Source organism: Pongo pygmaeus, chromosome 6, assembly GCF_028885625.2.
Source record: "Pongo pygmaeus isolate AG05252 chromosome 6, NHGRI_mPonPyg2-v2.0_pri, whole genome shotgun sequence".
In the NCBI taxonomy this organism is placed as follows: Eukaryota; Metazoa; Chordata; class Mammalia; order Primates; family Hominidae; genus Pongo; species Pongo pygmaeus.
The window spans coordinates 8,934,699-8,960,301 of NC_072379.2; the positions used below are offsets into that span (position 1 = coordinate 8,934,699).

General features: G+C 41.2%; 1 protein-coding gene across 3 annotated transcripts in view; it reads right to left on the minus strand.

Annotated features, from left to right (window-relative positions):
• The window catches only part of LOC129041699 (cytochrome P450 3A7), a 50,487-nt gene extending 29,710 nt beyond the window's left edge, over positions 1-20,777 (minus strand). For 2 of the 3 annotated variants that reach the window (XM_054497200.2, XM_054497201.2), the window contains exons 1-10: positions 20,557-20,774; positions 16,037-16,130; positions 12,555-12,607; positions 10,536-10,635; positions 7,887-8,000; positions 7,533-7,621; positions 6,101-6,249; positions 4,886-5,013; positions 3,838-3,904; positions 1,255-1,415 (exon numbers count right to left, since the gene is read on the minus strand). In XM_054497200.2, the coding sequence (XP_054353175.1) occupies positions 1,255-1,415; positions 3,838-3,904; positions 4,886-5,013; positions 6,101-6,249; positions 7,533-7,621; positions 7,887-8,000; positions 10,536-10,635; positions 12,555-12,607; positions 16,037-16,130; positions 20,557-20,627 (1,026 nt within the window). In that variant the 5' untranslated portion in view covers positions 20,628-20,774. Of the gene's footprint in view, positions 1-1,254; positions 1,416-3,837; positions 3,905-4,885; positions 5,014-6,100; positions 6,250-7,532; positions 7,622-7,886; positions 8,001-10,535; positions 10,636-12,554; positions 12,608-16,036; positions 16,131-20,556 lie in introns of all 3 variants that reach the window. The other variant, XM_063668148.1, reaches the window with a different exon arrangement.
• Between the last annotated feature and the right edge of the window lie 4,826 nt (positions 20,778-25,603).

Consider the following 25,603-nt stretch of genomic DNA (forward strand, 5'->3'; position numbering starts at 1 on the left):
CTGCTCTCTCCCCAGGAACTGAAATCCTTAGCATAACCGTCTAGTGGTTTTTCTTTCTCATGGAAACAAACATGACTAATAGGCTATGACCACTAGCATCAAATAAAATATGACAAAGTGATTGTCACCTTTCAAAAAAGAGATCACAAGTCTGTAACCAAGAAAGTGAAAACAGATAGAAAAAGCAAATTCTCTGTGCCACACAAGGACTATTGGTCAAAGTCCTGCTTCATGACTCTTTTTGTTATATATACAAACAAAAACAATTACTAAGCAGGATTTGTATTATATATATATGTGTGTGTGTGTATATGTGTATATATATATATACACACACACAGAGGACTTTTGTTATACACATAAAATGTGGAGAGAAACACTATATTATATAAAATATCTATCAATAATTTGAGGAAAAACTAGTCCCTTTCTATCCCAAATATGACAAAAGAAGGTTCTGGTTGGATGTTACCAGAGCACATGATTTCAGTGCTAGTGGAAGTTATAAAGAGGATAGAACCCCACACAGCCCTGTCCTCACTTGCTGAAACAGTCTCCTAGTTGTTGCTTCAGGGCTGGACTGTAATCTCTGAAGAACATCCCTTTGTGTTCATCTCACTGCCATACCCAGGCCAGCCCCAAAGCCGTGTCTCTTCATACCACAAAGGATCCAAGTTTTGGCAGAGGTCTGAAAACAGTACGGTTGATATGCACCTAGTACTTGGTGTTATATTTGAAAGGCAATATTATAGAGTTTAAGAGTTTAGCTCAGGAGTCAGATACCCTGGTTCCTAGCTTGGCTTCTTCACCAGTGGTTACCTGACTGAAACATGAGACACGTGTGGGGCAGAGCTGAGTCAGCCTGCACAGCGCACCCAGGGCCAGGCTCCATCAGACCACAGCCAGACCAGAGCAAGTCCTGCCAATATCACCAGAGCTCACTATCAAGACTTGTGAGCAATAAATGCTTATGGTTAGATGCCACTGAGGTTTTTGGATGTTTTTTATTTAGCATTATTGTGATAACAGAAAGCAGATGAACCAGGGCCAGGACTGTTTAACAGAGATCTTATACTTCTGCCAATAGCAACCATTCCCTATGTTTCTTTCTTTTTATTTTTAGAGCCTTCCTACACAGCGTCAGTGAAAGAATCATGACTATGCTTTTTATAAAAATTCTCCTGGGAAATGGTGAGGAGGCAACTTTGCTAAGGTTTCACCTCCTCCCTCCTTCTCCACGTATCATCCACTCACCTTATTGGGTAAAACTGCATCAATTTCCTCCTGCAGTTTCTGCTGGACATCAGGGTGAGTGGCCAGTTCATATATAATGAAGGAGAGAACACTGCTCGTGGTTTCATACCCAGCAAAAATAAAGACAATTGATTGGGCCACGAGCTCCAGATCAGACAGAGCTGAAAGGAGAAGAAAGACATTTTAGGTAAATCAGGTCAATGTAGGGCATCACAGTTTATATGAAGAGAAATCTAAGTGAAGCCCTCAAATCCCTAGGGGAAAAAATAGAAAAGCAGTTCAGAGTCTCACTGGGGGTGGTTTTACTCTGATGTGTATCTTATAGAGCCAGAACAAGGCATATCATTTTAATCCAGTTTCCCCCAAGGTCTTCAAGAATGTGGGCCATCCACTCCTCCTTGTGCCATCCCTGCCATCTGCACAGCTAGGTAATTTCCAGAGAAAGCATTTCTGCATAACATACTCAGTGTTATGGGTGTGCTCGTTTAATGATCCTAAAAGTACTTTATTGTAAATTAATATGGGGTAGTCTTCTCTCCCAAGAAAAATGTAATTTATTATAGCTAAAATATACCTTGACAAACTTTGAGAGAATTTGCAACATTAATGGTTAAATGTATGGAAACTAAAGGACCTTTCCTTTAGATATGTTTGAGGGAACTTAAGAGAGCACTATTGGAATACAGACCACATTTTACTACTCAAAGTGTGGTCCATGGATCAGAAGCATCTGGAATTAGAAATGCAAAGTCTGTGCACGCTGGTACACACCTGTAATCCCAGCACTTTGGGAGGCCAAGGCGGGTGGATCACCTGAGGTCAGGAGTTCAAGACCAGCCTAACCAACATGGAGAAACCCCATCCCTACTAAAAATGCAAAATTACCCAGGCATGGTGACTCATGCCTGTAATCCCAGCTACTCGGGAGGCTGAGGTGGAAGAATTGCTTGAATCAGGGAGGCTGAGGTTATGGTGAGCCGAGATCATGCCATTGCACTCCAGCCTGGACAACAAGAGTGAAAACTCCATCTCAAAACAAAACAACAACAACAAAAACAGAAATGCAAAATCTCAAACCCCACCGTTGAACTACTGATTCAAAATCAGAATTTCACAAGATGCGGTGATTTGTGTGCATAGCCCAGCTTGAGAAGTATGGATTATATCTTTGAAATGCATCAGGTGATAGATGTAGGGTATAGGTCTCAGAATTTATTATCTCAGGATGTACAGCAACTGGAGATGGACAAAAAGCCAGATGAGTGGTGATTGACTTCAGTAATTCACAACCATGTAATTCACAACCGAAACCAATATGAAAGGAGAGTGAGAAATGTCGACCGAGCTGTGATTTGCCAGTGAAGATTTCTGTGATGCAGTTGTGGGTAAATTCAACTATCTAATCATTGTATTCAGTTACCATGAACCTGATGATACTGATGTGAAATTGAACTATAATCTCAAAGTTTAGAGCTCTGCTGTCCAATATGGTAGCCACTATCGACATGTGGCTATTTAAAATCAAATTTTATTCAATTAAACTTAAATACAATTTAAAATTTTTCATTAGTGGCACTAGCCACATGTGCAGTGCTCAATAGCTATATGTGTCTAGTGATTTCTAGATGAAACACTAAAACAATAGGATATTTCCTTTATCACAGCAAGTTGTATTGGGATAGTAGATGAATAGATAGATGGATGATAGATAATCAATAAGTAGATAAATAGATGATAGATGGATAGATGATAGATAGATAGATAGATAGGTAGACAGACAGACAGACAGACAGAAGTAGATGTAGACATGGACATGGACATATTTAAAGCAGTATGCTGAAGTCAGCCTACTCCTGCTCTCTAGAACCAATGATTAAATATTCAGGAATTTTGTGACATGATTGCCAAATCTTGGTGGCTTGAAATTGAACATGGCCATCATTTTGCCACTGTCATATTAATAATGACTTCAGTGAAAATCATACATGGGTTGTAAAACTAGTAGGTGAAAGATTGAAGACAAAGAGGATATTTACACGGTCTCAGAGGTTTTCCCCACAAGTTACTCATCCATTCCAAAGGAAAAAATAACTTTGTAGTAGATTAACCTGGTGAACACACTTTCACCAAAAATTGCCAGTTAAAATCACCCTAATCAGCATGCCTCCTGATTAGATGTTAGATGCATTAAGTTGCTGCAAAAGTAATTGTGGTTTTTGCCATTAAAAGTAATCACAAAAATAGCAATTACTTTTGCAGAAACCTAATAAATTTCCAGGCAGAAACTTTAATTCTGTGGATCTGGAGGAGGCTGAGAACTGGCATTTTGTTTTATGTAGGTGATCCACAGACTGCTGACTCTTCCTGGCATGCCAGGGTTGCCCTTTAAGCTTAGAACATGGCCATCTATGCCTGCATGCCTCTAGAAAGTGCCTCCAGCTACCATTTATAACATCCAAACCTGTGTCGTTCTGCTATGTGGCAGAAATTCTCATCTTCCTGGAATACTTCCTGCACATTTTCAGAACAAGGCCCTCCCTCTGAGTGCCCCACAAGTAGCCCCCAGAAGCACACTTTGGTTACCTTTGTGGGACTCAGTGTCTTTCAAATTCTGAGAGTCAATCATCAGCTGAAGGAAATCCACTCGGTGCTAGAAGCAAAAAGAGAAATTTTATTGACAGAAAGTGACTCATGAAGTCAGAAGTAAATCAGAAGTGCAGTCCTCAACCTCCCTTCTAAGAATATGGCCCCTTGGAGACCAGAAATCTGACGGGTGTTGCCTGAGTCACCAGTGAAAAAAAAAATCCATCTAAATCCTTGGAAAGCAGGATGTTTTCCTGAAACAAATCTTTCTGGTCTTATCCCTGGTCCTAACTGCATACCCATGAAGAAATCCTGGACCTTTTATTCTTCTGTCTTCTTCTTCACCAGTGTGCACAAAGATTATTCTCCTGACATTTCCAGAAGTTATCAGCAGCTTTGGTGGGAGCATCTTCAAATACTCCAACATTCCCCAAATCTATACAATCTTCAGTGACACCTCCCTGACCTGCAGACATCCTTTGGCTGCAATCTAGGGCTCATAAAAGCAAAGCTGAGTTAGCCAGCCTTGCAGCCTCAATTCCCATAAAAGACCCCTGTTCACTTGAGGCTGTGAGAGGGCTCAAATGTAACACACACTACACTTCAGCAGGTGGCCTGATAGGGCCTTTCATTGGAAAATGTGTAAAATAACAGGCTTGTACTTGAAATGACTCTTCACTGATCTATGATCTAGAGAAAGCATAATACCAGTAAAATATATTTCCAAAGAGTAATGTTTATCCTTTGACAATTTATTGAAGGGAAGTGATGTGATAAAGCTTTATCTGAATAATGTTTATGCCATGGCATACTAATTCTTGTGCCTGATATCAAATTTTAAGTGCTATCTCTGACTTATTCTCATATCTTCTTCCTCAAACTCCACTTTCTGCATTCCTACCAAACGAATTATCTTGCTCTAAACATAAGTACTCTTTGTGTTAAAATATTTCTCTAAAAACATACAGGGAAGTGCACCAATCATATGTATGTTACCTAAAAATTATGAAAAACTAAACATCCTCCTATAACTACCTCCACGTTTTACCTTTTGTGTCTCTTTGAGGCGACCTTCTTTTATCCGTTTTACAGATTTTGTTAGAAAACTTGTAACTTCTCTTGGAAACACAGTGACATTTAATGCTTCAAGAATTGGGATAAGGAATGGAAAGATTTCTGTAGGAAAAAAAAAACAACAGAAAATGAAACCATCGTGAATGTGCAAAATTTACCTGGAGTAATACTAATTTTCTCTACCAATCAGAAGAATAAAATATATCAAGGTTCTCAACTGGAAGCCATTCCTTCTATGACTTTTGCCCCTCTTTCAGCCAGTGGCTGAGCAAGGGCAGGTCTATGCATAGGGACCACCACTACAGCAGTGAGATCAGCAGCCCCTTCTGCATCTTTCGAATAATGAAAAAACCAGAACTCAATGCCCTAATCTCTTTGCCTTTATCTATTGGACGAGAGTCTCTTACGATAACCCAAATCATAATCTGCTGCTTAAATTAATCTTGCTGTTCAAGAAATAGCAGGTAGTCAAGATAGAAATAACACAGCATATCTTTGTCACCTATCATGGAATAAAGCTAAAATCAATAAGATAAAGAAAACTGGGAAACTCACACATATGTGGAAGTTGAATAATAAACTTTTAAGTAACCAATGAGTCAAAATAGAAATTAAAAGGGCAAATAGAAAGTGCTTTGAGCTGAACAAAAATTAAGATGTGATAGGCCAGAATCTCATGGTATTTAGCAAAGAAGTGCTCAGAGGGAAATTTATAGTTTAATGAGTAAATTTAGAAGAACAAAAAATCACAAATCAGTAATCTACATTCATGCCACAACACAGTAAACGGAGAAGGGCAAACTAAGCCTGAAGCCAGCAGAAGAAAGAAAATAATACAGACTAAAGTATAAATTCATGAACTAGAGAATAAAAAAAAACCCTGACAAATTAATATCATTTCTATGAAGCGTCCAGAATAGGCAAATCCATAGAGGCAGAAAGTTGATTAGTGGTTGCATATGATGACAGGGTTTATGGCAGTGGGTTGATAGCTAAAAATGTATGAGGTCTCTAGATTGACAAAAATAGTTTCAAAGTTTAAAATGGTGATGGTCACACATATCTTCAAATGTACTACAAACCATTAAACTGTACATTTTAAGTGGATAAATTACATGGTGATTTACATTTCAATAAAGCAGTTATTTTTAAGAGAGAGAGAGAGAAAAGGAAATAGTAGTCCACATACTTATTGACAGAGTCAATGGATCTAATGAATTAAATCTTAAAAGCTTCTTGGTGTTTTCCACAAAGGGGTCTTGTGGATTGTTGAGAGAGTCGATGTTCACTCCAAATGATGTGCTAGTGATCACATCCATGCTGTAGGCCCCAAAGAAGCTAAGTGGAGAAAGACGTGGAAAATTACAATCAGCACCTCTTTACCATCCTTCCACTATATGTGCAACAGGAAAGCCACGTGTCCAGTCAAGACAGACAAAGAGCCACAGACTTTCAGAACTATCTACTGGATCATCTCCCATCACACTCCCTCAGAAAGTGGTTATCAGGTGCCAGTGACGCAGCTGGCCCTATGCTGGGGGTAATGGAGACCCTCAACTGAGTTAGACTTACCTCTGGGATCAAGGAGCCTGTCATAGGGAGACAGACACCCACTATCATACAACTACAGTAGCATGTGTTGAGTGTGGATGATACAAGATGTGTAAGTACTCTGCTTCAGCAGAACAAGAGTAGAAAAAGTCACTCTTCCTAAGGGGCTCAAGACAGGTGACATTGCCTGACTGCAGACTCTATGCCCAGAGCTGATTCCTCTTCAGGACTTCACAGAACAGCAACACCCTGTTCTGAGCTCCTAGAAATATCGTCCTTATTCTCTACAATCCCTGCTCAAGCTTTGGAAAGTTTCACTATCCCCAGCTCTTGTGAGCTGAGATTGCCCTGATGGCAGAATCATTTTAGTAAAATATAATGACCAACAATGTCCTGGTTTAAAAAAAAGTCACTAAAAATTGATTTGGAAATTCCTATAGATGAGTGACCATGTATCCCTGGTCTTCCCAGGACAGGCTCAGATTACACCTGTTGTTCCTGCATAATTGAAGCACATACCAGTGTAGACAGCAAATAATAGGTTTACCCTACCTTTAGCATTTATAGCACCCTGTTTCTTTAAGACTGGAGGAAAAAGCAGTGGTGGGAATGTTTGATATTTAGTATTCTACTGATATCCTCAGAAAAACCATGAAAGGGTCAAAGTTATTCAAAGTTCTCCATTATAACTTTCCCACTCTACTCACTGCCAACCAACAGATACCAAGTGCCTTCCCCTTCTACCATCCCATACACGCCATGCTTAAAACTTCGGTACAATCACACATTTTCCCCCCTAAAGTATGCATTTAGTCTTCCAGAACATTCAGGCTGACAATTTAATGGATAAGTAAATCCTTGCCCATGTGCATACGGGAGAAGACCTTTTTCCTCCAGCTGCCCCACCTCCTCTTGGGAGCTGCTCCATTGTGGGGCATTGAAGTGGCAATACCACAGACATCCTTTTGTCTGGTCACTGGAATAACCCAACAGTGGGAATATCAGCTCCATAGCAGGCAGCTGGAGGGGCTCATGACAGCTCAGAACCCCATGGCTGCGCTTCTACTTACTCTTTCAAGGTGACAGGCTTGCCTGTCTCTGCTTCCCGCCTCAGATTTCTCACCAACACATCTGCATACTGGGCAATGATAGGGACCATCTAAGCACAAAACACAACACCACCCATTGTTAAATGTGCAGACACAAGTCCCAGAAGGACATGACTTTCCCTGGCATGGAACAATAAGTGAGATTTTATAATGAATTTTGTGATGTCTTTTATGTACATAAAGATAAAAGACCATTTTTAGGAAGCTCAAATTCAGCAGACTACCCCTTGGAAAGGGACTGTGATCTTACTTTCTACCTGTCCCCACCAGATTTATTCTTTAAGTTTCTAATTAAAACTCATGTTATTTTCATACCTCCTTGAGTTTTCCACTGGTGAAGGTTGGAGACAGCAGTGATCGTATTCTCTTCCATTCTTCATCCTCAGCTCTAGAGATGGCACTTTTCATAAATCCCACTGGACCTAAAGGCTAGAGTTCAAAGCAGAAACATTTTGTCCTATGTCAGTTGTGGAGATCTCCATGGTTGTAGAAAATGTGTTAAACAGGCATCACGTATTCAACAGTTATTTAGTGACTGTCTACTAGGTGACGGGCCCTAAGCTAGATGCTCAATAGAGATTTATCCCAGGTGCCCAGTGTCCTGGGATGTGTTTGTGTGGGGAGGGGCAGTGTTCGGGAGACCCAGACACCTGATGTGGTCTCCAGCCTCTATATCCCAGTCTCCTTTTACATGCAAATTATCCACATGGTAGGCAACGTGTTCTTCCAGTAGAGTAGACAGAATCAAGACCTAGCACTTCTGCAGAGTAGAGAGGGAGTGGAGACAGACAAGCAGGTGACTTTGGTGGACTGTATGTTGCCTCAGATGAGCTGTCTTTATGTTCTCCTACAGCATGGGCAACATGAAAAAGAGGTGCCTCATTGTGGTGGTTTTAAAAAAATGGTAGGTAATACTTTTAAAACTAGGAACATATTTTGAAGAAATAATATGATTCTATGAACATTCTTTTCTCTTAATTTTTAATTCCATGGATAGAAAGAAAAAGAAAGAGATAATTATTTTTGCCAACTTGGCTATTAAGCCAGCATGCTTGCACCTTTCTTTCATCTTCCATAACCATATTTTGTTTTATAATGGGTACTTACAGCACTCTTTTATGTTAATAATTCAGCAAACTAGGGAGAGAAAGTTCCTCAATTTGATAAAGAGAATCTACAAAAAAAACCCACTTCATCTAAATCATGCTTATTGATGAAAGACTGAATGCCTCCCTCCTAATATTAGGAACAATTCAAAAATTCACCACATTTACTTGACATTATACTGGAAGTCCTAGTGCAATAGACAAGGAAAAAGAATTAAAAAGGCATACAGATTGGAAAGGAAATAAAAGAATTGTCTCTATTTTCAAGTGACATAATTGTCAATGTATAAAATCTCAAGGAATATACAAAAAGACTTCTAGAAATACTAAGTCATTTCTGCAAGGTTCTATGATACAAGATCAACAAACAAAAACCAAGCACGTTTCTATGTACCAACAATCAATATCTGAAAATACAAGAAAAACATAATATCATTTACAGTCACTCCAACAAAAATGAAATACTTTAGCTGTAAATCCAACAAAACATGTACAGGATCTGTATGCTGAAAACTACAAATTGTTTAAAGCAATCAGAGAAAATCTAAGAAAATGGAGAGGCATACTATGTTCATGAATTGAAAGACCAAACATAGTAAAGATAAAAACTTTCCCTAAATTGATCTATACATTTATTTCAATTCTTGTCAAAATAACAGCATGTTTATTTGTAGACACTGAGAAATTCATTCAGAATTTTTATGGAAAAGCAGAGGACCTGGAAGAGCTAAAACAAATCTGAAAAAATACATCCATAAAAGTGGGAAGAATCACTCTACATGATGTTAAGAGTTACTGTACAGCTATTAGAGTCACCAGTTTGTTGTTGGTGGAGGAATAAACACAGTGATCAATGGGACAGAATAGCAAATGAGAGATGCAAAGAAATATGCCCAATTGATTTTTAACAATATGCCCACCTTTCCAAAAATGGCGTTGGAAAAATTGGACAGCCATAAGCCACAAAAAATGAATGTTGATCTAAATCTCATACCTTATACAAAAAAAACACAAAATAGATAATAGAGTTACATTTAGTAGAGCATTAAACTTTATGACTTTTAGAAAAATTGGCAACATAGGAAGGAGGGATAGGCAAAGAACTTTCAGACTTGACACCAAAAGTCCAATCCATAAATAAAAATTAATCCATTAGCCTCCTCAAAATAAAAAATGTTTGACTAAAAAAAGCTCTGATAAAGACCCTCTCAGAGAAAAAGACTTGTGACTGTAGGAGAGCAGCAGGGAGCCATATGGAGATGGAATGGGTCTGCATCTTGATCATGCTGGTCATTGCACAAATCTACAAATGTGATAAATTTGCATAGAACTACCCACACACTCAAGACCAGCCTGGCCAATATGATGAAACCTCATCTCTACTAAAAATTCAAAAATTAGCAGGGCATGCTGGTGCACACCTATAGTCCCAGCTACTTGGGAGGCAGAGGCAGAAGAATCACTTGAACCTGGAGGCGGATTTTGCAGTGAGCCAAGACTGTGCCACTGCACTCCAGTCTGGGTGACAGAGCGAGACTCCATCTCAAAAAATAAACAAACAAAAAACAAAAACAAAAAACAAAACTACACACACAAATGAGGGCACATAAAGCTGGTGAAATCTGAATAAGCTCTGTGAACTGTATCAATGTCAATTTCTTGTACTATAGTAACATGAGTTTACTGTATTTATAGTTATGCAAGATTGCAAGATGTTACCATCTGGGGGGTACAGGATGAAGTGTACATGGAACCTTCCTGCACATTTTTTAGGCAACTGTCTATGAACATATAAGAATTGTAAAATAAAAATTTAATCAGACAATGAGTATTTTAATTTCAAAAAATGGACGCTTACCCTCCGGTTTGTGAAGACAGAATAACATTCTTTCACTAGCACTGTTTTGATCATGTCGGGATCTGTGATAGCCAGCACAGGCTGTAGACCATCATAAAAACTGTGTGGAAAAAACAGATTTGATTAAACATCAACAGCCTTATACTACAGCTGGAGCCAAACCCAGGAAGCCAGACTTTGATCCTGATGTTACATAATCCCGTAGATGTACAATACACAGTAATCTTAGGTTCTAGCACATTAGGTATAAGACACAGCAAGAGTCTGACACCCAAGTCTTCATATGATGAAGGGTAATGTGGGCCAAACAGGGAAGAGACATTGAAAGACAAAAGAGCTCTTCAAAGAGATCATGGTTAGAAATGACGAGCATTTGTTAAGCTGGGTGGTGCATACATGGGTATTTCCCATGCCATTCTCCACAATGTTTCATATGTTTAAAATATTTCACTTTTAAAAAGAATATTAGGTCCATGAAAAATTGAAGGCAAGTAAGTCATCAAATGCTCACAAGGACTAAATGTGTCAAGGGCAGTTGTTGTGGGGCCCATGGACATCCAGAGCTGTGTGTTCTTTCTACTCAGTCGTGTTGCCTGTATGGGTCATGCCAGCTCCACAGCACCCTCAGGCAGCACTGTGGTTTCGGAGGACTTGATGAGACAAGATGAACTACAAAGAGGCAAAACCTTCTCCCTGATGCTTCTAGTGAATGAGCACACCACTGCACCTCTTCCACCAGTCTTACCAAACCTCTAGCCCCACTGACAGGGAACAGCTGCTGCCGTTGGCTGAGGCCACCTTATAAAATCACAGTCCATCAGCCCACCAGGAAACACAATGATTTAAGAATATTCAGCATTTCTTCAAATTCAGCAGAAATGTATAGACAAAGATATACTCATATATCCTTCTATTAAAAAGTCTTTATATATATATTTTTATTATACTTCTATAGGTGGGAATTGAACAATTAAAAAGTCTTGGCTTAAAGTTAATAATGAAACAGAATGAAAAATTCCACACTTACATAGAAAGTTAAAAAAAAGAAACAGCAGAGCATGGTTTCCCAATCTGTTTGTCTGTATCACTCAACCCTTCTTTCAAAAGCATGTTAAATCCAAAGTTTAAATGAAAGAGTTTTGGCTTTTAATTGAAAGTGAATTGATGTGGGAAGGAGATGATGCCATGCATTTATGAGCACATATTAGAAGAGTCTGAGACAATGCATGTGATAAAAGGGCACCAAAGGAAGAAAAAAAGAAGAGGGGAATAGGCAGACACTGGACAGAACGTGATGCTGGGAGTCCTTGGGCCACCGAAGCCTGGAGAAAAGTGGTAACCACAATGCTCCCAGTCTAGTTCAGACCAAAGACCTCAACACTTGGTGACATGTGGGATACTTGGCAGGACAAGTCTCAAAAAGTTTTACAATAGCGAGTGTGAATGTTGTGAGAACCAAAATTATAGCACATCTGTGTGTGTGTGTCAGTGTGTCTGTGTGCGTATGTGTGTGATTAAAAACCCTGACAAATAAATCAAAGAAGGCTATGAAGAGTGGATTCTCCTGCTTGTGTGCCTGATAACAAAACGATCACAGATGACTTGATGAAACCACAAGCTTGCAGAAAGCCCATCCCACCCTTACACAAAAATATTGCTGCAAGGACACCTGCCCAGCAACTGCCTGTCCAAACTTGGTGTGGCGTCACCCTTGTTACTGATCTTTGTAGTGAAGGAGAACTATTTCAAAACCCATATGAAGTCCTCCTCATATTTTCTTTGGAACATCTTTGTCTTCCTTTACCTCCCTGAATTTGCACATAGCTTATAATGTCACATAGATTCCCATTCTAATACTCTTCTCCCAAATACATATCCTCTTCCTTCAGAAAATCTCTCTGCAGTTAGGTTGGCCAGACCTTCATCCCAAGACACTCTGGGCTGAGACTGTCCTCTGTGCAGTGGGGTAAAGTCATCATAGAAACAAGTCTATCCAATGGAAGTTTCCAGAATACTCACCCCCAGACTTTTCTGTACTTTTTATAACATTCCATGTCAAATGTCCAAAAGCCCTGGGAGGAGAAACAAAATAATATTACATTATTATTTTAAATGTACTTAACCCTGCCTCTAATTGGGGCTGAAAACAGTCAAACAAGTCCAATGAAATTAGACTTGCTGGCAGTTAGAGGAAGCTTATTTAGATACATCATAAGGGAAAGGAGAGAAAACAGAGGAGGTATTTGAAATGGGAAATTTAAAATTACTCTTGAATTTTCTCCAAGTGTTGTGGATACTGCATGACTTATCCTTGTGTATAAATACTAAGTAACTCCTTGTCTTTCTGATGTCTTTTTACTTTTCCATGTGTTGTCTCTAAAATCTCAAATCCCTGAATGATCACCTCCAGGGGCTTGTGAAGAAACCGAGGATGAGGGAAAGTGAGTGAGCATCAGAAAGGAACATGCACTCTTTTATCTCTTTGTTCTTCATCCTTTTCATTTATTTCATGAGCTGGCTCTAGAATTCTAGCAGAATTGGAAAGTTACAGACACCAGGGACCTCTTTTAGTCTAGCAGATTTAGATAAGTATGAGGCATGTTTGTTGAGTGAGAAAATGAAAGAGTGACAGAATGACAAAGTGGACTCACTTTCCAGTTTTCCAGCTTAAGATGGAAGTTCTGAGAAAATGTCACCACTACACATCAAACACAGCAAATTATGACACTTCCTCAGAGTTTGCACTGAAACTAAAAACAAACCTTCCTGTTTCTACATTTCAGGGGTGAAATTTTATTTTTATTTTTTTTTATTTTTTTTTCTTTAACAGCTTTATTGAGATATGCTTTATGTATCATGAAGTTTATCTCTTTTATTATTATTATTATTATACTTTAAGTTTTAGGGTACATGTGCACAACGTGCAGGTTTGTTACATATGTATACATGTGCCATGTTGGTGTGCTGCACCCATTAACTCATCATTTAACATTAGGTATATCTCCTAATGCTATCCCTCCCCCCTCCCCCCACCCCACAACAGTCCCCAGTGTGTGATGTTCCCCTTCCTGTGTCCATGTGTTCTCATTGTTCAATTCCCATCTATGAGTGAGAACATGCGGTATTTGGTTTTTTGTGCTTGCGATAGTTTGCTGAGAATGATGGTTTCCAGTTTCATCCATGTCCCTACAGAGGACATGAACTCATCATCTTTTATGGCTGCATAGTATTCCGTGGTGTATATGTGCCACATTTTCTTAATCCAGTCTATCATTGTTGGACATTTAGGTTGGTTCCAAGTCTTTGCTATTGTGAATAGTGCTGCTATAAACATACATGTGCATGTGTCTTTATAGCAGCATGATTTATAATCCTTTGAGTATATACCCAGTAATGGGATGGCTGGGTCAAATGGCATTTCTTGTTCTAGATCCCTGAGGAATCGCCACACTGACTTCCACAATGGTTGAACTAGTTTACAGTCCCACCAACAGTGTAAAAGTGTTCCTATTTCTCTACATCCTCTCCAGCACCTGTTGTTTCCTGACTTTTTAATGATCGCCATTCTAACTGGTGTGAGATGGTATCTCATTGTGGTTTTGATTTGCATTTCTCTGATGGCCAGTGATGATGAGCATTTTTTCATGTGTTTTTGGCTGCATAAATGTCTTCTTTTGAGAAGTGTGTTCATATCCTTCACCCACTTGTTGATGGGGTTGTTTGTTTTTTTCTTGTAAATTTGTTTGAGTTCATTGTAGATTCTGGATATTAGCCCTTTGTCAGATGAGTAGATTGCAAAAATTTCCTGCCATTCTGTAGGTTGCCTGTTCACTCTGATGGTAGTTTCTTTTGCTGTGCAGAAGCTCTTTGAAATTTTAACTATGGAAAAGAAGGTCTGAGGAATATGTGTCTTGGGGGTACATCTACTAAAGGGTTGACATGGGAAAGGTGGTGGGTGTCAGACCTCTGAGCCCAAGCCTGCAAGTATACATCCAGATGGCCTGAGGCAACCAAAAAACTACAAAAGACGTGAAATAGCCAGCTCCTGTCTTAACTGATTGACCAACCTTACAACATTCCATTATGACTTTTTCCTGCCCTGCCCCAACTGATTGATCAATTGACCTGCTGACATTCTTCTTCTGGACAATGAGTCTTATGATCTCCCCAAATGCACCTTGTGACCCCTCCTCTGCTGACAATAGATAACCTCCTTTAACTGCAACTTTCCACTGCTTACCCCAGTCTTATAAAACTGCCCCACCCCATCTCCCTTTGCTGACTCCTTTTTCAGACTCAGTTGGCCTGCACCTAGGTGATTAAAATGCTTTATTGCTCACACAAAGAGTGTTTGGTGGCCTCTTCACATGGACACGCATGAAAGTGGGGAAATTATTGCTTTTGTAGAGGGAAAAAATTTGAAATTCCTAGGCAGTAATTAGACAACAAAGCCCTCACTTGGGAGAACTAGAATCTGAGAAACAAGCCTCAGGTATGCAGGAAAGATGATCTAAGCCAGAGAGCTGAATGCTGCTGCTGGCCCTGTGGAGATGAGCTCATAATTTCCCATCCAGGGACCAGGCCCTGAACAGAGCATCAGACCAGGTTAGGTACAAAAGTTTAGCCAAAGCTCACAGTCCATGTAGCACATATGACATTCTATTTAGTGAAATTAAATATTTAATAATTTTGTCAAATCATCCCTTTTCTAGTGATTTTGCATGTGATTCTGCCTTTGTGTGAAAAATAAACCCACCAATTCATATCGTGCTTAAATATCTGAGGTTGATAGACAACCACTATCTCATCTCAGTTACATCCACTCCCTGCTCAGACTCACCCACAAGATGCAGCCTTTAAAGGAAAAGAAGTAAAGCAGAACCCGTTTGTTCTGTATCTCAAAGCAGCAAAAGATGTCATGGGGAGTAAGAGCTCAGGTAGAACCACGGAAATACCCTCAGGGAATTTGACATTTTTTGGAGAGGATTCAAGCAGGTGCAAATGACCCAATGGTAAATACTTGTGCTCCTTAATAAAACTGAGTTTCAAAGCTGTGCAGAAGGAAGAGAAAAAAGGCTACTCATGAGCTCTTGCTACAGAGAGGAGTTTTACTCTCATGTCCACAGATAACAAACCAAAATCAAGGACTCCTGTTCCTACTTTTAATACTAACTAAGTATGACTGTACCTTCCTGGGAACCTGCTGGAGCAAAAAGGAAATGATCTTTATGGTGCTCACAAAGTCTTCACACCAAGTTGTGAACATCAGATTGCTGATCTACCTGATATTTGGGCTGTTCAACTGCAGCAAACCAGAGGTTCCTGACAGTTAGCAAGAGAGCCCCAGGGTAAACTTTGCCATGCTCTGGGTGATGCCTACACACTGTTTCTGAAAGTATAAAACCTCAGACCTTCCTCCTGATGAGAAGCATTTTTACTGATAGAACTAAGCTGCTGTTTGCCATCATAAGAAGCAAAAGAGGAAGCTCAAAAACACTCACCTTATGGAAGGACAAAGCATTTCCCACAAAAGGCAGAGGTGTGGGCCCTGGAATTCCAAGTTTCTTAAAAAGTCCATGTGAATGGGTTCCATATCTACAAAGTAAAACAGAAATCAGGTCACAGGGATTGTGACTTTATACATTATAGGGGCTGGTGAGTCACTGACTGAGGAACTGGAATGCCCAAGAGAAGGAGGTAATATCAAGGCAAGAAATAATAACAGTAACTCTGACGGCAATGATTGTATTTGTTCATCAGGTCCTTTCCCGCCTCCACCACGAGGTATGAAAAAGTCACAATGATTAGCTCAAAGCAGCTGAAGTCTTCATGGTCCTAATCCTGGAATTAATACTTGATAAATATTCTCAAATGTGAGTGCTTCTGAGAGGTTCAGGCAGGAATTCCTCCAGGGCACTTCATTCCCTTATGTCTTTTTAGTAAGTGAACTCTTCCTTGATTTTGGGATTCTCATCCTAGTAGAAAGGGTGAGAATTTTTTTTTTTGTCTTCTGCAGTGATTGTTGTACCTGAGCGAGTTAGAAAAATGCCACACTTTGAGATGAATTAAGAGTCCTTTATTAGCCGGTGACCGAGAGACGGCTAACGCTCAAAATTCTCTCGGCCCTGAAGAAGGGACTAGATTTTCTTTTATGGTTTAGAAAGGGGAGGGGGGTCTAGTTAAAACAATTTTACAGAAATAAAGTAGGCAAAAAGTTAAAAGGATAAATGTTTACAGGAAAGTAAACAGTTCCAGGTGCAGGGGCTTTAAGACTATTACAAGGTGATAGACTCAGGGTTTTGGGCGTTATCAATCAGATGAATTCCTGTGAATTGTGGATATAGCTTGTCACAGTATCTTATCAGTTAATTGCATTCTTGGATGTGCTGGGAGTCAGCTTGCACAAGTTAAGTCCTTGAGGAAGGGGCTGCCAGTGAAAGAGCCAAGATGGAGTCTGTCTGACTCTCTTAGCTAAGGGAGAGTCAATTCAGGTGGAAACAAGGCTGGGTGATTAAAGGAAAAGGGAGAGTCTAAAAACAGGGTTAGTAAAAACAAGGTTGGGCATTACGGATGATGAGATTTTGCATCACTGCAACCACTCAATCACAGAGGGTCACTGAGAGCCTATGGTGACCCTGTCTTTAGAATTCGCTCAGAGGCTTTTATGCTTTTCTTTCCCTCTAAGTTCTGACCCTGTTTTAGGATCTGGCCCTTCTTAAACCACCATTCACAGAGAGGTCTTGGAGGAGTCACAGAGTCCTTATTTCTACAGATTGACAACTGTGTTCATGGCTTCTATTGGCTTTATGGAAATGTGGGCATCTTTCAGCTACACTTCAGTCTCTGTGGTCAGATGATCTGGTTGGATTGAGCTATTGGGGAGGATGAATGACTCATATTTCCCTGAATGACAGTGTGCAGAAGAATCACAACTAAAGAACCAGGACGTTCCTCCTCTTGTGCAATCTAGCCTTACAACTAGTGATATTCACCTGATAAGCACAGTGCCAGTGGTATGGTCTGAATCTGCCTCTACCCAAATCTCATGTTGAAATGTAATCCCCAATGCTGGAGGTTGGGCCTTGTAGGAGGTGATTGGATATAGGGGCAGTTTAGCATGATTTAACACCATTCCCACCTGGGTGCTGTCCTCGTGACAATGAGTTTTTATGAGATCTGGTGGTTTATAAGTGTGTGGCACCTCCTCCCCACCCTCTCTTGCTTCTGCTCCAGCCATTTAAGATCTGCCTGCTTCTCCTTCACCTTCTGCCATGATTGTAAATTTCCTGAGGCCTCCCTAGAGGCAGAAGTCGCCATGCTTCCTGTACAGCCTGCAGAACCATGAGACAATTAAATATTTTTTCTTTATAAACTATCCAGCCTCAGATATTTCTTTATAGCAATGGGAGAAAAGACTAATACAGCCAGACATGCTCATTTTTTTCAAGGTCATCAATCACAAAGCAGTTTATTGCCTCTGCACGTCAAATATCTCTGTAGGAAAACCGATTAAGGCTGCTGCTCCCTATAGCAGGCCTGCTTGCAACTCATATTGGATGGGTCATGTATGGACTCCCCCAAATGTGGGTTCTGGATGTCTACAGACCTTCTCAGTCTGATGTTACTGAGGGGTGGAAGACTGGAGGAAGAAGAAAAGCTGATGGAAGAGGTCACCAGCCATCAATCAATCATGAATCTGCTAGTCACACAAGGTTGTCCCCAGAGAGACAAATTAGGAAAATGTGGCTGAAAAGTATGGTGTATATAAATGGATCCATATACCTCATATGTGCTTTCAGCTGAAAGACAGACACCTTCTAATGTCCAGGTACCTTCCTGTTGATAGCAAAAGATGCAGTATTCCATGTAAGTAACCATAAAATGTTCCAGACAGTTCAATTAAGACTTTGTTTTCTCTTCTTTAAAGCGTTGCCCTTAAGGCAGTACAGGTTCCAAACATTCTGTACAAATCCAGTGACTGTGATAATATGTGGTAAAATACAACTGAGAAATGGCATGGAGGCTCGTGTTTGGAGGACCCAGCAGAGACAGCATAGCCAGGCCCAATAGTGCATTTGGATCCTTGCCCCAGAACAGTTAGTGGAAGTGTGTGCACCATCTACCACAACCAGGGTGGCCTTGGGTTTTCCCACTCCTGTTTCTTCCTTTGTTGTCACAGCCATGGAAAATCAATGACACTAATCTCTGCTTCTAAACTTTTTACATGTTATGTGATGTCTGAGACCAGGACAAACTATTGAGTTAATGTGTCAGCAGCATTGGCCCCCGAGGAAAGATCTAGGTGAGTGTCTAGACTCACATGGTTCCATGTCAAGGCAGAGGCTGTGCTGGGCAAACTGTTTAGTTTCTTTCCAGCTCCCCTCTGTTTGGTAGAGTAATGCCACTTTTGGTTCCAATGAAGAGGCTAACAGAAAAGCCAGTCATCTATTGCATGTAATTGTATAGGCCTAAGAAGGGCATGGTCTACACTATAGCTTCTGAATCCTGGCCTGTACTGGCATCGTCTAAGGCTAAGGTATTGTCTGCCTGACTGCCAGAATCTGTAGTGACAGCCCCACAACATGGCAGACCACACACAGAGTGACACTGATGGTGCTCTTGTGTCCAGGCTTCAAGCAGATGAGATGCCAACATGTTTGTCCTTCAAGTGACCTCCACTAGGGGGCCAGGACCCCTGAATATCTATTTGGAGTTCTACCCTGAGGGATGAGGAATATTTTCTCACTTCATACGGATCCTACCTGGATGCTTTTGCTGTCATCACTGGCTCACAGTCTTGCTTACTTCCTAGCCCTGAGAGTTTAGGATAACCTGCTAAGCAGGTGTATTTGAAATGGGGGTATTAAAATAAACTCTTGGGAAAGTAATTTTAAAAAGACATATACAATCTTGTCCTAGAGATATACATTTGTGCATTAGACTCATATTCCTGACATTATTCTGGAAAGGTGAGGTTGTTTTATACACATTTATTGTCACACATACTGAACTAATAGTCCTCTTTTATAACCCAGAAGGAACGTGCTGGAAATAGTCTATCTCCAAAAAAATCTGGCTTTAAAAAGGATGAATTTAAGCCATATCATTTCATGTTAAATTGCCAGTAGGTGGAAACTGTGTTACCACAACTCACTGAATTGCTAACTTTTCTGTGAAAGAATTAAAACGAGGTTTGTATTTTCTGTTTCCATGTGACCATAATTCCTTACTCTTAATAACTGTGAAACTGAGTTAGAAGTAAAATGTGACAGACGGGAAGCCTCCACTACACACAGTAGGGAGTGACTCTTCTCTCCACCTGCTCTAGGATGCCAGGATCTCATCGGCGAGAAGATTCATCCTCTTCTCCTGCAACTTAAAGGGAAAAATGTAAAATCCAAATTCTGGTTTGGGAAGCTGGGTCCAAACCATTGTCTATTAGATTATCCTCAATCAATGCTATCCCTAAACCCTTCTTTCTACTAAAGATGGATGGGGGAGATGCTTATTTATTCCTTTATAGATCTGCAAAAGATCCATCATAACCTCTATATGTTTGTAGCATCCAACACTTAAGCTACTTCTTGAAAATCTTTTTTTTTTCTTTTCTCTCTCTCTCTTTTTTTTTCTTTTTTTTTGAGATGGAATCTCACTCTGTTACCCAGGCTGGAGTGCAGTGTCATGATCTCAGTTCACTGCAACCTCCACGTCCCAGGTTCAAGCAATTCTCCTGCCTCAGCCTCCCAAGTAGCTGGTACTACAGGTATGCACCACCATGCCCAGCTAATTTTTGTAATTTTAGTAGAGATGGGGTTTCACCATGTTAGCCAGTCTGGTCTTGAACTCCTGACCTCAGGCAGTCCACCTGCCTTGGCCTCCCAAAGTGCTGGGGTGACAGGTGTGAGCCACCGCGCCCAGCCTGAATATCCTTTTTGATCTTCAAAACAGATAAGGGAAAGAGAGGCCTGATTAGCACACCAAGTCCAAGGAAACAGAGAAGAGGAGCCTATCAGTTACTCACAGATAGAGGAGTATCAGGCTGACAGCCAGGAGAAGCCAGGTTTCCACGGCCAAGTTTGGGATGAGATCCATCACTACTTTCCTTCCTTATGTCTCTCCTCTGAGTCTTTTTTTTTCAGCAGCGTGCTGCTGTTTGCTGGGCTGCGTTCGTGGAGCTTTCCTGCCCTGCACAGCAGTGATTCAGTGAGGCTGTTGGATTGTTTATATGGTGGAGAAGGAGGCAGGGCTGGAGCTGCAGCCAGTAGCAGGGTCCCCTGTGCTCTGCCTGCAGTTGGTAGAGGCTTCTCCACCTTGGAAGTTGGCAAAGAATCATACACACGCCACTCATTGACCTTTGAGTTCATACTCCATGTGGAATCATAAACAACTCAATCAATGTTACTGGGGAGTCCAAGGGTTCTGGGTTCTTATCAGAAACTCAAGTGGAGCCATTGGCATAAAATCTATTAAATCTCCTCTCTCCTGCCCTTGTCTCTATGGCTGTCCTCATTCCAGAACACTTGAAACTCATAGCAACAAGCCATGCCTACAGATCTTTACCTATGCCTGGAGTGTGCCTGTGCCCCCTAGAAGACTCCTACACATCCTTCCAAACCCAGCCAGACAGAGCCTTCTCTTAGAGTCTTTCCTCACCAACCTCCTCACACACATTTAACCATTCCCTCCCCTGGGCATTTTCCATCCCCTTCATGCAGTCCTATTGTCCTCTTTCCTCTTTACCACCATTGTGTGTTTCCACGCCTGTTTCCCTGAGCAGAGGTGAGCTCCTCAAGGGCATAGTCTGGTCTTATTCCCTGTCATGGCTCTGGTCCCTATCAGGGTGCTGCACACACAGTGGGTGATGAGAAAGGCTGGTGGAGTTGACTTGGCTGAGATTGCTGGGCCCCTGTGTGTCACTTCCTCTGACTTTCTGATGACCACTTCATCTTCTTAAGTCATTAATACAGCCAGAGCTCTTGGCTGTGCCTCAGCTGCTGTCTCTGCTGTTTCAGGCTGGTCCTCTGTGATTCTGTTGGCAAGAGGACCCCTAAAAAAGAGACAGGGCATGGATGAGATGGAGCTGATGGCTTAGTGGAATAGTATCAATTTGTGCTGCTTCCTTTGAACCTTTCAAAAGTCCTGCCATAGATAGCAAGTTAGACAGGTTCTTTGCCAAAGAGTGGCCCCTTCTCTCTGGAAATATTGCATGTCTGGAAATAGTAGGAGAGAAAGGAGAGAAGAGAACAGTTGCCCAGATGGCCAGGATGACCCAAACCACCTCAGCCAGCAACGATGGGGCAGTGGTCACTGCAGGTCACACAGCATCAAGGACTCCAATAAGATGGTCCCAGCCTCTTTAGGGTGGAATTGGAATTCAAAGCAAATGGCTTCCTTTTTGACAAGTGGAGGATTTTCTAATGGGAGGAGAGCAGGTGCCAGGAGCTGGTAGAGATGAGGCCTGTAATAGCAGTTGCTGCCACCTGTGAGCCCCCGATCCATTCCTGATGGGAGAGGTCTCAGTGATGAGGGTGTGAAAATTACATCAGCTCATTATCATCACTCACACCCAAGTTCTGTCTCTGCTTGGCCTGAGGAATGGATTACATGACAAACAAAATCTCAGAGTTCTTAAAACTCAGTAGAAATAGATGATGTTTAAGCTGTGCTTGTTCACTTCCTTCTCTCTTTATTCTTTCTCAGATTCAGCCCTCCTGCAGAAACTGTTACTCACCCCAGAAACACATCTTTTCCCATCCCTCTGGCCCCTAAGCCTCCAGGGCTGCTTGGCACCTGCCTGAGTGGGTGAATATCATGCCAGATTCCATGTCAGATTCAAGGCCAAGTGGGTGAATGTCATGTGCAGTATTGTGCCAATTGTGTGCCGGGAGCCACATGTTCCTTCGGGAAAGCCTAGTGAAGAAGGAGACACATGAATGTGTTTGGATGGAGGTATGCATGTGCTGTAACTCTGGAATCCCTGAATAATGGAGCCCTACAGAGAGGTACCTAAGAAAAGAAGTGACAGCAAGTGTCAAACCAACAAAGGACAGACATGGGAAGGTGGGTGACAATCCCCAGGAGAAGTAGGATAAAAGTCCAGGGAATTCTGGTACATTTCTGTCTCCTTTTAGTGGCTTTGCTGAGCACATTAAATAGCACCATGCTACTATCCCCAGTTTACAGATGTAGAAACTGAGGCTCAGTGACTGCAAGTAGCTTCCCAACTGCTACTGATCACAATAAAACATTATAAAAAGTTAACAGGAAGGGAGATAGAAGGTCATCTGCTGCTCTGGTGCACCTGCCATTCCCTGCTAAGTGTCACTATGGCAAATAGTGACACTCAAGGCTGCAACCAGAAATTGGTTGAGATTCATGTTCCTGTCTCAAGGGTTACCCCCAGCAGCACCCCCTGGGTTTTCTAGAACAAACGACTCCATCTCATCTCAGCAGGCAGAAAGAAAGATGCAGTTTCTGACCATATCAGTGGCATTGCTGGAGGATCTCCCTCTCCATGTTCCCACACTGAGAGGTGCACAGAACACATTCAGACAAGTAAAGACTCCAGTGTCATCTGATAGCTATCAGCTTCATTAGCTCACCTAAACCAAGAGCCTTTCTTATTTATTTATTTATTTTTTTAGAAACAAAACTCTTATGGAAACAAATATGTTTTCTCCTTCCTCTAAAACACATACTTGGCTAACATGATTTTTATTCTAAGATGAAGATTTACCTGCCCTACAAACTTCAGGAGGTGGTCTGACTTGTTGGAATCTATACAACAGTGATAGACTAATCGTTGCTTGGAATTCAAATGCAGCCAGCGCTCTGTCCTAACTAATGCAATTGGTGGTGTTCTGCAAAGGAAAATAATTGAAGGCATGTTCTGCCACTTAATTCCACAGAAGGTAACATCTTCTAACATGTAGGGACTTGTCTACTGAGAGCTGCACTGACTGTGTCAAGGAAGATAGTATGTACTGGAAGAACACCCAAGCACCACCTGCCTATCCCCTACTCATTTCCTGTATTAAAGCATTCATCATGTTTTTAAAGCTGTGCTGTCAGTACTGTGCTCCCAGACATTATGCTTGGTCTTGGTCAACTTTGTACCCTAAGCACATGGAGAAGAGACAAATAAGCAATAATTATATGACAGCTAAGGAAAAATAATCATAAAACTTTGAGAAATATAATATCCTTATCAACAATGAAAGACGTTTCTTCTTTCTTGGTCTAGTTTCATTGGATCAAAGTTAAATCTCAACATTCAGAGAAGCATTAGGCTCAGATAACAGCATGAGTGGACAGGCTGTCCACGGACTCAGTGATGCAAGGAACACCTTCACTCCAATATTTTCATCCTTTTATATTGGTAGCCCAAGTGGTACCTCTCTTCCGGGAAGCTTGTCCTGACTTCCAGTGGCCAAGTGAGTTGCTGGTGGTAGGGGGAAGCAACATTGCTCTGGAATGATTTGTGTATTCGATTCAAATTTCACAAGTCGTGATCTTGAGGATGTAAACAAAAACAAAAACAGAAACAAAAACAAAAAAGGAAGATTATCTCTCTGTAACTCAGCTCTCAAGTCCCCATTCTTCTCAGTAAGGGAAAACTTGAATTTGCAGTTTGGGGTGACCAGGTGGTATCTAAATTTTGTTTTTATTTATTTATTTTTAAAATTGTTTAGAGGCAGGACCTCACTCTGTTGCCCAGGCTGGAGTTCAGTGCTGTGGTTATAGCTCACTGTACCTTCCACCTCCTGGGTTCAAGTGATCCTCCTACCTCAGCCTCCTTAGTAGCTGGTAGTTCAGGCATACAACCATGCCCAGCTAATTTTTAGTAGAGATGGGGTCTAGCTATGTTGCCCAGGCTGGTCTCAAATTCCTGGCCTCAAGTGATCCTCCTGCTGCTGTCTCCTAATGTTCTGGGATTTCAGATGGGAGGGACCACACCTGGCCTTTAAGTTTTGGTGGCTGGAGGAGGGGATTAGCTAATGCTTTTGGGCCTCATGCCTGGAGGTGATGTTCAGGAGACTGACAGGTCCATGGACATGTACTCTAGGCACTGGAGGAGGTAGGTGCCTCACTTCGATGCCACTGTATGTTGGTTAGCCTGTATGCCTGCTGTGTTCAGGGCATGTGGCAAGCACTAAATATTAAAGAATCAGAATCCTTGTCCTGATGAAGCTAGCTCTCTAATAGGAGAAATAGATACTAAATAGTGACACAAATAATACTGAATTACAAATTAGGAAAAATGCTATGAAGTAAAAGAACCCTTTACTTAAGCTCCCAGTGGTATCAGACACAGTTGATCCTTCTTTCTTTCCCTAAACTCTCTCTCTCTTTGAAAGACATGAATACAACTGAATTAATAAGACTTGACGGATGGGAAGTGTGAGACCTTGGATATTCCTGGGCCTGTTTCCTCATCTGTCCATGGGGGAAATTGACCAGAATTGGCCTATGAAGACCAAGGTCTTCCTTGTCCCAATCAGAAGAACCCTGCAGGACTGCCTGCCTCTCAGCCTCTATGTCCCTCTAAGAGTTTTGAAGATATTCCCTGTCCTCTATTCTCCTTCTCTTATAGATCACTTAGGGTCCACCAGGTCTTCCAGCCCAATCAAAGGCCAGCAGCTCCTATGGGCAGGAGAAGAGCAAAGGTGGGATAGGATGTAACTGGGAGAAGATAACCACCCATTTAGGCCCTGAACTTTAAATTCTGGATTGGTTTCTTAATTGAGATTGCAGAGAAAGGGTTTCAGACATTCTCACACCCACTCACATTCAGCTCTTACTCAAGGAAATGATAGTGAATACGTGTCATGCTAAGGATTTACCCTGCATTAACTGATTCAATCTAACAGCCCCATGGTATTGATATTGTTATGATCCCTATTTTACAGATGAGCAAACTAAGCCACAGGAAGGTTAAGTGACCCGTTCAAGGTTACATCACTAATTGCTCTAGCAGAGCCAGGATTCATATGTAGATTCTCTAGCTTGAGAGCCCAGGGTCATAATCTTTTGACACATGCCCAGCCTTGCCCAAGGTCACACAGAGT